The sequence below is a fragment of the Eulemur rufifrons genome, chromosome 10 (assembly GCF_041146395.1).
Source record: "Eulemur rufifrons isolate Redbay chromosome 10, OSU_ERuf_1, whole genome shotgun sequence".
Classification (NCBI taxonomy): domain Eukaryota; kingdom Metazoa; phylum Chordata; class Mammalia; order Primates; family Lemuridae; genus Eulemur; species Eulemur rufifrons.
This window is the reverse complement of record NC_090992.1, coordinates 26,377,406-26,391,669: the sequence shown is the minus strand read 5'-3', so window position 1 is coordinate 26,391,669 and position 14,264 is coordinate 26,377,406. Positions and strand designations below refer to the sequence as shown.

The 14,264-nt window shown below is 41.3% G+C and overlaps 1 protein-coding gene across 1 annotated transcript in view; it reads left to right on the top strand.

The window, feature by feature from the left end:
• The window catches only part of SGCD (sarcoglycan delta), a 345,043-nt gene extending 341,870 nt beyond the window's left edge, over positions 1-3,173 (top strand). The window contains exons 6-7 of the mRNA XM_069484321.1: positions 1,409-1,532; positions 3,000-3,173. Of these exons, the coding sequence (XP_069340422.1) occupies positions 1,409-1,532; positions 3,000-3,173 (298 nt within the window). The remainder of the gene's footprint in view (positions 1-1,408; positions 1,533-2,999) is intronic.
• Positions 3,174-14,264: the final 11,091 nt, after the last annotated feature.

The following is a 14,264-nucleotide window of genomic DNA, read 5'->3' as shown; positions in this document are numbered from 1 at the left end:
TGGTGGGGGGGGGGGGGGGGGAAATCAAGGGGGAAGGCCGCTGCCTGGGAGCAATCATCAAGAACCCAGACCTGAGAAGTGTGGATGAGCCCACTGTGGGCATCTGTGTCCTGTAGCTGGGGGTGCTCGCTGGTGGGTCCCACTGCTCAGCTCACTCTTCTGGCCACTCGCTGAGGCCCAAGAGGGTTTGTCCTACCCAGGGGGAGTGGTGAAAACAGAGCAGGGAGTCAGCAGTGGGCAGAGAGGATGCTGTTCCTTTTTAACATGTTCAAGATGCCTGCAAGTTAGAATGGAGAAATAAAACTCTGGAAACTGGGCTGGAGCAGAGCTGTCGCTGAGGTCTCTGGGATATGTTCTTTGTAACAGAGATGAGGATCTTGACTCATTTCTATCTGGTAGTAATATTAAAATCTAGCATATCCAGGGGATGATTGAGTTTCGGTTAATATTTTACTCATGAAATGAATTAAGGAAAAAACTTTGTATAAGGAGTATTATCCTCTGTTAGGCCATCATAATTATCATAGACTATGGCTGATTCTCATTTTCTTTTTTTTATCTTACATGCCCTAAAATTCACTCAGTCGTGAGTTTTCACAAATACACAGAGGCATGTAGCCACCACTGCAGTCAAAATACAGAACAGTTCCGAAACCCAAAACATCCCCTCCATGTGCTGTCCATTTGCAGCGAAACCACCTCCCCACCCCAGCCACCACTGATCTCTTCTGAATCTTCTTTTGACAACTGCACTGATGGGAAAGGCCCAAGACTTCCGTATGATTCACTGGCATGATAACAGTAACAGCAGTAATAGAAATATGTAATACAGATTTGCATTTCCAGAATGTCAGGCACTGTTTGAATCAGTTTATAGATGAGGAAACTGAGGCTTTAAAAAATTTTAGAAAGAAAAGGAAAGAGGAGGTAAAGAAAAACTTGCCCGTGGTCACATAGTGGCCATCCCAAGGCTTGACTCCAAGCACGTCTGACTCCCAGATCTATTTTCTTAACCCGATTCTACCTCCATGAAAGGCACAGAAAGCAGGACAGAGTAGAAGAAATACCTACCAATTCCAGGAAGCTCAGTTTAGATCTGGGATTGCCGTACTCATATATTGCTTAAGAGTTTGGTTAATTTTGCCAGTAAAACATTAACTACATGTAAGATAAAACGAAACCAGGACCCTAGAACACCTTCCATCCAACCTTAGTATAACGCAATGAAGACAAAGCCTAGACCTGTCGGGTTCTTTCTTATAAACTTGACCAGGTTTCTAAAGCAAAACTTAGAAAAATTCCCTCATTAAATACTGAAATGCTTTTTCAGTGCCCTGAGCATGAACTTCCTCTGAAATCTACCAAGAAGGAAATGGGATCTTTAATCTCCGTCTTGTGTGTATTTCAGGTTGGAGTCTCCGACCCGGTCTCTGGTGATGGAGGCCCCAAAAGGAGTAGAAATCAATGCAGAGGCTGGCAACATGGAAGCCACCTGCAGAACAGAGCTGAGACTGGAGTCCAAAGATGGAGAGGTGAGGGCTGGGAAGGACAGACGTCCAAAAAGGCTCCCCCAGGCCAGCCTTTCCTGAAGGCAGATCCTACACTGTATCAACAAAGGTGCCAAGGAGAAAGTTTTATTTCCGAAACCAGTAACTGAACAACATGACTATAAGCCAAACCTACAATACATAATGTTATGATGCGTTATTTGTAAAGGGGTAAGATAATGGCATGTACTCCAAATACAGAATTATATGACCGTAAAAATGAATGCTATTTTCAAATTCTCTCTGTTGTCACCTTAAAATAAGATTCAGTTAGCCAGCATAATTAGGCTGTATATTGCACACATCTGGATAAAGACAAACTTAATTTACTTATAGTTATTTCAGGCTGTGCATTTCTGTTTTCATTAAGAATGAAGAATCAGATCCAATAGCTATTCAAAACCAGAACAAGCCAAAACTTAATAGGGTAAGACTAGGCAACAAGAGAATGAAGGATTGCAGGTATTCACTCTCTTACCCCAACGCAATCCCAGTTGGGCGAACAGAAATGCTGCTTGTGTTTTTCCAAGCAAAGTAAACCAAACACCCCCCACAAAAATATGATTTGACTGCAAACGTTTAAAAATGCCTTCTAAGTGTTCATGAGTGAACTTTTCTATTTAAGAACAAAAATAAGAGGGGGAAAAACCTATTTGTTTTTTTAAAGCAAAACTCTATTCCACCTTATAGTCAATGAGAGGGGTTTCCAGTCTCCACCTGCTTCTGTGCACCCAATCTGGGGATATAAAAGCCCCCCCCTTTGATGGGTATGGCATTTGCTATTTTGTTTTAAAATAGGTAGAGCATTCAGTTATCACAACTGCCTCTCCAAACAGCCACAAACTGCAAACCACACTCACATAAAAATAGTGACTACCTCACACACACAGTTTATAGCTATCCAAATTTGAACTCTGGAAGAATCAGTGCTGATCATAAATCTAATGGCAACTTCCACCACTGCTTATTTTTATAGGCATGTTTTTCTCACAGTATATTCTATAAAATATGAGCCACATAATTTGTTAGAAAAAAGAAAAAAACAAAGAGGCTCGCTAGTCACTTAAAACTTGAAAAATGTCGCATATTCTACTGTCTTCTTGAAGACTCACCTTGCATGTGGACATCTATGGGAGCTAAGAAGTCCCGTGGTAAAGAAAATTGTTAAATGTAACATTTAGCACATTTCCTTGATTCAAGGACTCTATTCACATTCTACATGACATTCTTTTGCAAAATGCTAACACAGGCCAATGCAGCATTATCTTACTAGACTATAAGCCTCTGTGCGGGTAGGGACTTCGTCTTATTCATCTCCAATTCCCAGTGCCCAGAATAATCAACACATAGTAGGTGCTCATTAAAGTTGAAATGACCACTCACCTACTGTTTCTGAACACCCAGAGATGACAGCCTCCTACTGACTCTTTCCTTCCTATTCACTCTCTTTAGATTAAGTTAGATGCTGCGAAAATCAAACTACCTAGACTGCCTCACGGATCCTACACGCCTACAGGAACGAGGCAGAAAGTCTTCGAGATCTGCGTCTGCGCCAACGGGAGATTATTCCTGTCCCAGGCAGGAACGGGGTCCACTTGTCACATAAACACAAGCGTCTGCCTTTGAGAGACTATCCATAGTGGACACTGTTGGCGGCCTAAAGGCCTTTTGTGGCTTTAGACACTGACTGCCAGCTATTTTTACTAGAACACGGAAAGCCTATCAAAGACCTTTTGCGTGTGTGTGTATGTGTGTGTGTGCGTGTGTGTACGCTTAAGTGTGTTTGCTGTGTGGGTGGATATAAATATATATAAATATATATAAATAAATATATATATATCCTCTGTATAAAATGAGGTTTCAGTACAAAAGGAACCATGGGTGACCCTGTGATGCCCACTGTCATTTTCCATCCCATCCCTACCACCTAAGTGACAAAAACCTAAACACTGATTCGGGCCCGACATTGCCCAGGCTAGTCAGAATCACACAGCATTTTGGACACTGACAGAATGTTCATCCGCGGGTTCCAGGAATAGCGTATCTCCTCCTTTAGGGTTGTCAGGAGGGAGTGATGGCGGGAATCTCCAAGTCACACTGAGCTCTGAGACCTTTGTATTAAAAACAGACGTTTGGTTTCCTTTTTTTTAGCTTTCATAAAGCTGTCCAACTTCCCCCTCTTCGAGTGGGGGAAGGGGCAGTTTCAGACAAGTCAGCCATAGGAACTCAAAAGGGCTGCCCTAGCTTTGCAGCCAAAGGGATCGGGGCTTTTATGGATGGAGGAGGAGGAATTGTAGCGAATTTTGAACTGCTCCCCCAACTTCTGCTATCTCGCTTCCTTCAAACTCACATATTCTCCCACAGTCAAATTAGGAGCTGTAAATCAGCAGAAAATAAGATAACAGCTGCTACTCGGCGGCTGGAAGCTACTCAGTGGCCTGACAGGCAAAGAATACATGGGTAATATGTCTCTGTTTAAAGGAAAAACAGCTCAAACGCTGTTATGGTCTCACTTCTGACATTCATTATCCAACAGATCCCAACCCAAAACGATCAGGTCAATCAAAAATCCCAAGAGCAGAAGTCCCACCCCAAGAGAAGCCATTTTGAGATGGAAGTCACATTAAGAACAGCATAAGGAACCTGTGTTTCCCATGTTTCTTGGGATTGGTATGTAATATAGAGACACGCCTTTTATTTTTAAGGGCGTGCACAAACTCTCTAAGCTTTGATCTTATTGTGTATTTTATCAGTGCTGGGGTATTCATATTCCTAAATCCCCTGTTGCGTTTTCTCCAAGAATCAGCGATCTAAAGTCCTACATGCCGCCAGAATTGCTCGCTGCAAGTTAGCGTAGATGGAGTCAAGTGTCTTTATCAGAATCACTGTGTGCCCTGGGGCCCAGCAGCACCCGCTGCCCCGGATGGGAAGCAGGACTCTAATTCCCGCCATCAGCTACCTCTCATCGCCCCACCTTCATCGTCACGCTCCAGGGTCACCCTGGCCAGCTCTTGTGCTGGGACGGGGGATTACATCTCTGTTCAAAGAGGGAGAAATGTGCCTATGCCTTAAGTCAATGCACTCAGCAAGGAGAAGCACATCTTATTTATCTTGTTGTTACCTGTAGTTTATTTTGAGTGATTGGAGGGGTTGGTTTCGTCATGACTGGGCATCTTAAAAGGGGATAGACAAACCTAGTGGCTGACAGATGCAGACTCTGAGGAGCCCAGAATGGAGACGGTGCTGGCTTAGCTAGTCCTAGGATGCCATTTGGAGAGCAGTGGCCCTACAATCCTAAATGAAGTAGTATTTGTAGGCCTGAGTGGTGTTTGTTGCCTTTTTATTTCCCCCCTCAGTGAGATTCTAATGTTTCTTACTTCACAAGCAGGGAAAGGTTTTTGCATAGGAAACGAAGGAGAGATTTGATGTTTTTTGAGATGACATTCAAGCATCGGGCTGGGGCTGGCACACATGGGATGTACAAGCAAGCTGTGCGCTGCTTGGCCACTTAGAAGTGGGAGGATGGGCGGGCCTCGCCTGGCCAGTGATGCTACTGGCTTCCAGACCCCGGCTCACTCTAGGCACTCGCACGTGACATCCCATGCAGAAGAATTGGGCTGGTCCATCTTAGGGCGAGACCATATGATTGGCTGGTTTACAGCACTAGGGTCTGAAACTGAAAACCATAAAGACATCAGATTACTCTGGACCAGTATTATTAACATCCTGTAGGGCCATGCTGCTACGATCTGTAATATCACCACGTACAGGGTTCTTCCAAGCCAGGAAAGGCCCTCCTTGGCTACCAGGAGAGCCTGCCCCGTATCATTTAGATAAATAATAGCTATAAGGTCTTTTGTGACTAAATACCTTAAGACAGGTTTGGTATTTTTTAAGTAGACAGACTATCTTTGCATTTTGCCATCTCAAGTACATAATCTATGGATGACAAGAAAGCAAGAAGTTCCCGGAACCTCTTTCCTCTCATTTTGTTCTATCATCACTTGAAAGACTGTGATCAGCATCTTCTTGGAAGTTTTATGCCAATAAAAAAGACTGGTGTGATCCCACATGCCAAATTTAATCCTAGATATAATCAGATCACACATCGAATAAAAATACCAAGAGTTAATAGCAACCAAGAATATAAATCAAGGACCTACTGGTAACAGCCATAATATAAAATTCTGTTTTTCATTTCTATGAGGTGACCACAGCATACAAGGTAATAAGCAGGAAATTTGGTAGGGGTTAAATTATGTATTTCAGTTCAGGATTTAGAAATCTGTAAAATGCATTCTAAGTTCCTCAATGTACATCTTTTTCTCCCAGTACCCTCCAACTAGAATATTTGTCCGTGGTTATGAGAGAAAGTTTTACCCAAATTGTTGGAAAAAAATAGCCTTTACGTTAAAAGCTACTAACCCCTACTTTAAAAAAAATGAGATTATTTCTAATCTTTATCAATAATATTTTCTAGACAATCGCACCTTTGGATATATGAAGCCAGCTGGTGGTATAACAAGGACTTCAAACGAATCTTCACTATACTTGAAGTTCTAGTATGTTAATACTCTCCAGAAGATTTTTATAAATTAAAAACTGATCCCCAAATATGTTTATCATTTAGTTCTATTTGATATCTGCTCAATACATCATAAAAGTTCAGTCTTGGGAAACTACTAAACGTGACAGAGGTTTGCAAAAGCCCTAATGGCAGCATCTGTCTATTTAGGTGTAAACTTGACAGGCGTCTTTATAATTGTTGTGTTGCCCAAGAGATCTGATAAACTTGAACGGCTTTTAACTTCCTTTAGGCCTTTTTCCCTTTGGATATTGTTCATCGCCTATCTAGCAACCATAGACCAAAGATTGCTTGAGGTTTGACCGTAGAGCGGGGGGTCAGCAAACCATGACCTGGAAACCAAATCTGACTCACGACCTATTTTTGTAAATAAAGTTTTAGTGTAACAAAGCCATTGAAGTTCACTTACACGTTGTCGATGGCTGATCTCACGCTACAACAGCAAGATTGAATAGTTGTGTTAGAGACTGCATAGCCCACAAAGCATAAAATACTTAACAGTTTAGCCCTTTATAGAAAGTTTGCTGACCCCTGACCTAGAGGTCATTTGTGGTATGTGTTGGATATAGCAGGAAAGAGAGCAAATTTCCTGAGAGTAGGGAGTGAGCCTGCACTTCCATATAGGCTTGGGAATATTTGGCAAGGTATTGTAGGAGGGAAGTCCTTGTTTATATTACGTGGGGAAGTGACCACCTGTCAGAGAAACACAGGCTCGGAGGATTCTTAGGAGCAGACAGAATGAAATTAGGGGAAGCTTAGTGGAAAAGGAAAGCTGTGATCCTCCAAGAGTCTTTTCTAAGGATCCTTAACAGATAGGTGGTTTCTCGGGTCAGCATCATTGTGTGACAAGAAGTAAAGCAGGAGAGCCTATGATTTAAATTTAGAATCTCTTTCCTGAAAAGATTATTTCTGCTGTTTCCACTTGCGTAGAGGTTTCCACCTCACCTTCCCATACTCGAGATGCCTAGTCCATGGTCCTCCGGAGAACATTTTTTTGACTTAACATGTCTTTTTGGCCCCCATCCCCTCAGTTATCCACACTTGTGTTGTACCAACTGTTCCTCCAGCCACACTAGGCCTAGAGCATTGGTAGAACCAATGAATACTTGGAAGAAGCACCTTAAAATACATAGGAAGAAAAAATACAGTAAAGTTCTTTTTCTGAAGCTGTTACTGGGAGAAACCAGATTTATGCCAGTTTGGTTTTGTTTCCAAGAATCCGGGTCTTTGTTCTCTGAGTAGAAGGAATACAAAAAAGGACATAGTTTGAATTGTGACATCTCTGCTTCTATGTGGTAAGTCAGGTTCCTATCAGTAAACATCCCTTTTGCTAATCCAGGGCTTTATACTCAATATTGTCAAAATAGTTATCAGCTATGAAGGACTCTTGTAAGTATGAGTATCTGTTGGGAAGAAAGGATTTTTTTTTTAATGTAAACAACCACCATTTACCAGACCCTAATCTGTGTCACTTAAGGGAGCTCCTCAGCCTTTTATCTGGATACAGCTGAAAGAGGATTAAATTGGCAACACTGCCCTCAACAGGAGCATCTAGGTAAGAATACCTTGCTTAGGCAAAAAGGTAGCATGATGTTTGGACCAAAGAGGCAAACAGATCCACTCCAGCACCTGATACTTATTTTTCAAGGCTCTATGAAAGGTGAAAAATTTCATTTCATTAAATTGCAAACAAGACCAGTCCTCCCTCTTCCCCATGCCCCAGGAAATCTGAGGCACAAAATGGATAGGCAACCTGGAATGATATTTGCATGGTGCCCCAGTAGCAGGTGAGGGAAAAAAAGTTGTAATAAAAGAAGCAACCTTGGAAAACAGGCCTTTTCTCTCCAAGATAAAATGTCTCTCTCGAGGTCTTTCATCACTATCTCCTTGGTGGAAGGTTCCCCCAGTTCCAACATACTTCCATTGATACAGTCAAAGCTATTGCATTGGGATGTCAGACACATCTCTTTCTTTGTGGTGATCGGAATTTAAAATTATATAGGTGCCGCTGAATTTCTCATGCACAAAGCCAAACCACTGATAAGAGATAGAGCAGTCTGAAGGCTGCCGCCTCAGCCAGCACAGCACACCACACGCATTAGCACTTTCAAAAGCAATGTGATTTCTATGGTTCTTAAAAGCTTTCTTCATAATGAAGTCCTTGAAATTTCTCCAGGCAGGTCTGAATGGCAAAGGGGAAAATAATTACTTGTGGGAGGGTCTTCCTTTTGAGTATTGTTAGAGCACAAGTGTAAAAAGAAAACACCTTCTTTGGGACAACGCAGGCTCACACATAGTATCTTCTTTGGTTCTCCCCCACCTCCCTTACAGTGTAGGAAATTAGCATCTTCCTTTGGGAAACAGAGCAAGAATGTCTCAAGCCCTTGATGCAACAGGGAGTGTGATGTCGTAACACAGTACTAACAATGCTACCAAATCCATCGATAAACAGTCTCAAACCAACAGCAGTGCTCACTTCTCAACTTCAGCCCAGCAGCTGGTGTTATCAGCATCCACTTTGAGGTTTGCAATTGGAATAGAACAAAGGAAGATTCGCTAAAGGCAAGCAGCATGTTTAGAGTCTGAATCCATCTGTCATAATAGGGAGCCCGAGCTGTGTTCCAAATGCCTCATTAGGCATGTAGACACCCTCGCTGGTGAGGGAGTGCATTTTGCTTCATCACTGAACATTAGCTAAGGTCAGCTAAATAACACAAATATGAGGCTGCCCTCTGGGAAAAGAGACAAGAAAACATCTCCTTTGTCTAAAATCTACCCTGCATGCCTAGAATTGTCTAGTAGTACCAACTTCTACCTTTTGGGGGTGGGGGGTGAAATCAGAGATAGCTCAGATTTTATAACGAGAGACACTCCAAACTGGTTACATAGGAGCACTATAGCAAAGGATTGTCTGAGGGCAAGAAGATGACAATTGTCAACAAGGAAAACAGTGTTTCTTTAGTTCTCATATTCATCTAATTCATGGAGTTCTAACATTTTGGGGGCCATGGATTCTTTTGGCAATCTTAGTAAAAATCTGTAGAACTTCTCCCCAAAAAGAATCACACCCATAAAGTTTTGCATAAACTAAAAAAGGTTTTCTTGGACCCAAAGCCTATCCTAAGACATGGAAAGAATTGGATTCTAGTCTTCAATTATAGTAATTATCAACATTCATTGAGCCCTTACAGTGTACTAAGCACTGTGCTAAATGTTTTACATACATTCACTTATTTCATTCTCAAAACAATCCTTTGAGTAGGGTTATATTTCCAATATACAGATGTGAAAACCGAGGCTTAAAGAGGTTAAGAAACTTGCCCAAAGCCTTTAGCTAGAAAATGGTGAGCTAGAAAATAAGTCTAACTCCTGAAAACTACACTATGAAGTCACCAACGTGTCAAACTATTTTTCGAGCTGTTGAGACGTGCCATACTAGGTGGCAGACTAGCTCTTCTTCATGAGGCTATAGAACTTTAATCTACCTGCTTCATGACAGCAGCCAGGACTAAAGTATAGCTGCCTGGGGTGATATATCCGAAGTCTGCCTGAATAATAGAATTTAGAACCAAAAACAAAATTAGTTTGTTCTGTGATTCTTGTCAAGTCAGTGTTATTTTCCTTATAGGTTGGAAGATATCCAGGTTGTTAGCCTCATGTTTAGGAGAAAAGTTTAATGCTCGGTGATCTGTGGGTGTGGCTTAACAAGTCCACATTTCCATCCACATAGATTTCCTTTCCTTATACCTCCCTTCAAAAGACAAATGTTTTATTTTAGGTGAGGTCTTTGATGCTATTTGGTCATTGTTCTTCGTTACCTTTAATTGTGGCAAAACTCAAGAAAGCAATCAAATAGAAGGACGCTATCATTGTCCCTATTTCCCTAGAACAAAATAGGACCACCACGGATTCAATTAGCATTAGGGGTTCAAGGTCAGAGCTGAGCTGGCCACTTCGGCTCTGTAATGGCTTGAGCCCCATGCCCCATACCTTGCCAGCCATCACTAATAGGCCAAAGCCTTCTCTATGTGCAGAATTCTTACCAGAGCACTCAGGCTGTCACTACCAACTCATCTGGGTTGGAAATGAGGCCCATTTGTCAATTTTTGCTTAAACAGCGGCACCCTTTAACTTTGAGCCTGTACATTTTACACTGGCATCTTAGCTTCAGCAACGAGGTTGGTGGCATTCCAACCTGGAGGAAGAAAATGAGTGCGTCTGAAGTTCCTTACAACGTGGTCGCTTTGGAATACTTTCATCTTCTGAGCAAAGGGATCAGGGTTTGATCTATAAAAGACAAAGTCATTTTGAAGCATTAACTCAGCCAGGGATCATCCGAATAGGTTACAAACCAGAATGCCCTTGTCAAGGTCCTGCTGTCATCCCACCTTCACCCAGAGCTGAGAGGGCCACAGCAGCGAGACTGGGGTCCATCTTGCTCTTCAGTGCTTTCTCCACAGCACATTTCTGATCTGCTGGGGGGACTGTGCATAGAGCTCCTCGCTGTACCCAACAGACTCAGTCCTGGGGCTAGTGCCTGCCTGGCCCAACCTCTTCATAAAAGCTTAGAAAGGAATGACCAAAAAAAAAGTCAAAGACTCTATTTTAGGGTAAGTCGGTCAGGGATTTCCTCTCTAACGGTAGAGATGTCCAGATGGCAAGCCAGGAATGGGTACCCTTAAAGTTTTTCAGAGAACTAACCTTACCAGAGCCAGAAATCTGGCTACCTGGAAGAGAGGGAAAATTCTAGCAAAGTAAAGGAAAGTGTTGGCATACCTAAATTTTGGGGAACACAAAATTAACTTGATTTTTATTCAGTGTTTTCATAAGGGAGGGAATGACGTTCTCCATACGTTAACCACATCCCCCAGTCAAGTTTCTCCCTTTTGGAGAGCGTGACAAAGCAGAAACACACTTGGTAAGGAGGTCATGCTTTAGAGGGAAAAGGCAGACAACATCCATCATTATTCTGGCTAGATGCACTCCTGAAGAAGCCAGATTCTGATGCTCTTAACAGAACAGATGAGGTCATAGAAGTCCCACTTGCTTGGGGATTTTGAAAAAGGACCCACATTCCCATAAATCGAGTTCAGCCTTTGGGTTATTTTTTGGGGGGTTTGTTTTTTTGTTCGTTTGTTTGTTTTCTCTGGGTTTGGGTGTGATGAAAGAAGAAGAGCTTTTTAGTTTTGTTTTGAGTAACATCAATCCTTGCACACTCTATGCAAAAATTTTGTAAGCATTGCAATAATGCTATGAATTACAAGGAACTATTTTAACTTTATTACACTTTCTGTATAAAAAAAAATTTGTATTTAATATTATTTCAACTGCAGTCTTGTAAAATATATTAATAAAAATAATGATTGGTAAGAAGGAAAGCACCCTTGTCCACTTCTTTAGGGAATTCCTCCCTCGCAGTCAATAAATCAGTCAACTCCTATTGATTCTACCTCACAAATAAATTTTCAGCTTAACTTCTCTTCTGCCTCTTTGATCAGTGGCCTAACGTGTTGGTCAGGCTATTCTGGCTCTCAGGAAGAGATTCGCTCAAGGCTGCCTTCTGAAAAGAGAGCTTGTTAGAAGGTATCCATGGCCTTGGATTTTGGAGTCCCTGGGATTTGGAGCAGGTCAAGCTAACAGCCATCCTCAACTGCTCTCCCAGTGACCTACGCAGTCTCCTCTGGCTACAGTTTACCACTCCCCTTCTTCTTTGAAGAAGCCAGGCTGACTGGTTCCTATTGGGTAAAACCTTTTAACCAGGCTACCTTAGCATTCCTAGTCAGCTTATGGAAAATCCATCTTTGAGTCAGGTACCCGTCCCTGGTCCAGCATGTTTTTCATCCTTTTCCAAAGGATATCCCATACTGCTCCCCTAGATGGGGCCATGGGTAGGATAATTTATGATAGAAGGTATCATGGCAGATCACTCTGATCTACCCCACCACAATCAATCCTTCGTTTCAAGCATCTCATCTCTCCTGGCCTTCCACAACGACAAGTTGTTGCACATACTAGATCTGCCTGGAATATCCTATCTAGCACCAGCCACCCCAGAATACCATCCTTCATGATCCAATTCACGTATCATCCTCTCTCTGTGGCCTTCATCATTCTTTCTCGATTCTCGCATTAATCTGTTCAAATTTATTTTGTAATCCTACATTGTACTATGGTTTACCTATTTATCTATCTATCTGGGACCCTAAAATGCTTACTCTCATTTTTAAAGCTTATGCAGAATTGATCATATATCTCAATTGATGTTCACAATAACATTATAGATAGATAATTTCCTCACCTAGAAAATCTAAAGCAGATTTTGCATAGCCAAGACATGACAGAACCAATGTGCATTCCCAGTTGTGTTTTCATCCAAGCCTACATCTCATTAAATTCACCTCCTGATTCCAAATAACACTGAAGCAACATTACAGAATTCTCAAGGTAAAAGGGTATAATAAAAATTTTATTCCCAGGCAGGGTGCAATTTATTTCCAACAATGCAGTCATTTTATTACCTAGCTTCTCCTTTGGGAAAATTTACCAAAAAATAAAAAATCTAAATCAAAGGGAATGAAATCACCATTCAAGGGACTGGTGGGGGGGGGTGAATTGAATCTTAGCTAAAAAGATAAGGAAACAAAGAGAGAGAAAGGCTGTTACTGACAAGTGAAACTAATCGACGTTGTTGATACAAAATTAGAAAGCAGATGAAATAGCGGGAAGCTGAACAATGGCTCTATTCCTTTTCTTCTAAGGAAGGAAATTTTTAAAAGTAGGTGTAAATCACCAATTTTTAGATATCTCTCAATCTTGACCCTTTAAAAAAAGGTATAAAAATACTATACCCACTCAACCCTAGGAATAGAACCCAAGGTAAAGGGGAGGGGAATAGGAATCAGCGTGCATAGAAATAAACTCAACACAGTTCAGAAAAACTTAGCAACATGTGTAAATTAGCATCTCCAGTTAAGTCCAATGACTTAGTTTGTGAGTGCCAAATTTTACTTACTCTCAATAACACCAAACACTTGCAGTTGAGAATCAATTTCCAGCCCCCAAGAAAGATCCTATGACCCATCACGGGACAAAAGACAAGCCGTTGGTACACCCTGGCACCAATAATTAAACAGTTATACAACACTTGTGTGATATTTCCAGTTAACTCTTATTAGAATTTAAAAGGGGTGCAAAAAATGTGAGAATAGAATCTTCCAAATTACGGTATATTTTAATAGGAAGTAAGCATTCGGAACAGGAAAGTTTAGGATAATAGATATTAAATTAAAGGTAGAAATTGTAACACTAAATGATCTGTTTTAATCAAGCAAGAGACCAAATCAAAAGCTGCACTTAAAAACATGTTGGGCAAAAAATTAATCTATAAAACTTAAATATGAGGAAAATTACTATTTTAAAGCAGACATTATGGAAAAAGTATTAGGACAGATTTAGATTAAAAATATATAGTAAGGTGTCCTGTTTTATTGATTATACATGATTAAATCACTATATTGAGTAGGCAAGTAACAAAAAACTCCAAAACTTTAAAAAATAATAAAAAGAAAATTAACAAATATAATTGTAGGGGGAAATTTTTAACTATTAGGTATCTTATAACTTTCAAATGGATAAAGCACAAAAAATGAACTCATACACACACACACACACACACACACACACACACACATCCCTCTACACATGGCAGCAAAGAAAGAATCTTCTCTTTGTCAATGATTACATAAATGAGGCCAATGAGGCCGGGCGCGGTGGCTCACGCCTGTAATCCTAGCACTCTGGGAGGCCGAGGTGGGTGGATCGTTTGAGCTCAGGAGTTCGAGACCAGCCTGAGCAAGAGCGAGACCCCGTCTCTACTAAAAATAGAAAGAAATTATATGGACAGCTAAAATATATATAGAAAAAATTAGCCGGGCATGGTGGCGCATGCCTGTAGTCCCAGCTACTCGGGAGGCTGAGACAGGAGGATCGCTTGAGCTCAGGAGTTTGAGGTTGCTGTGAGCTAGGCTGATGCCACGGCACTCACTCTAGCCTGGGCAACAGAGTGAGACTCTGTCTCCAAAAAAAAAAAAAAAAAAAAAAAAAAATGATTACATAAATGAAACAAATATCTC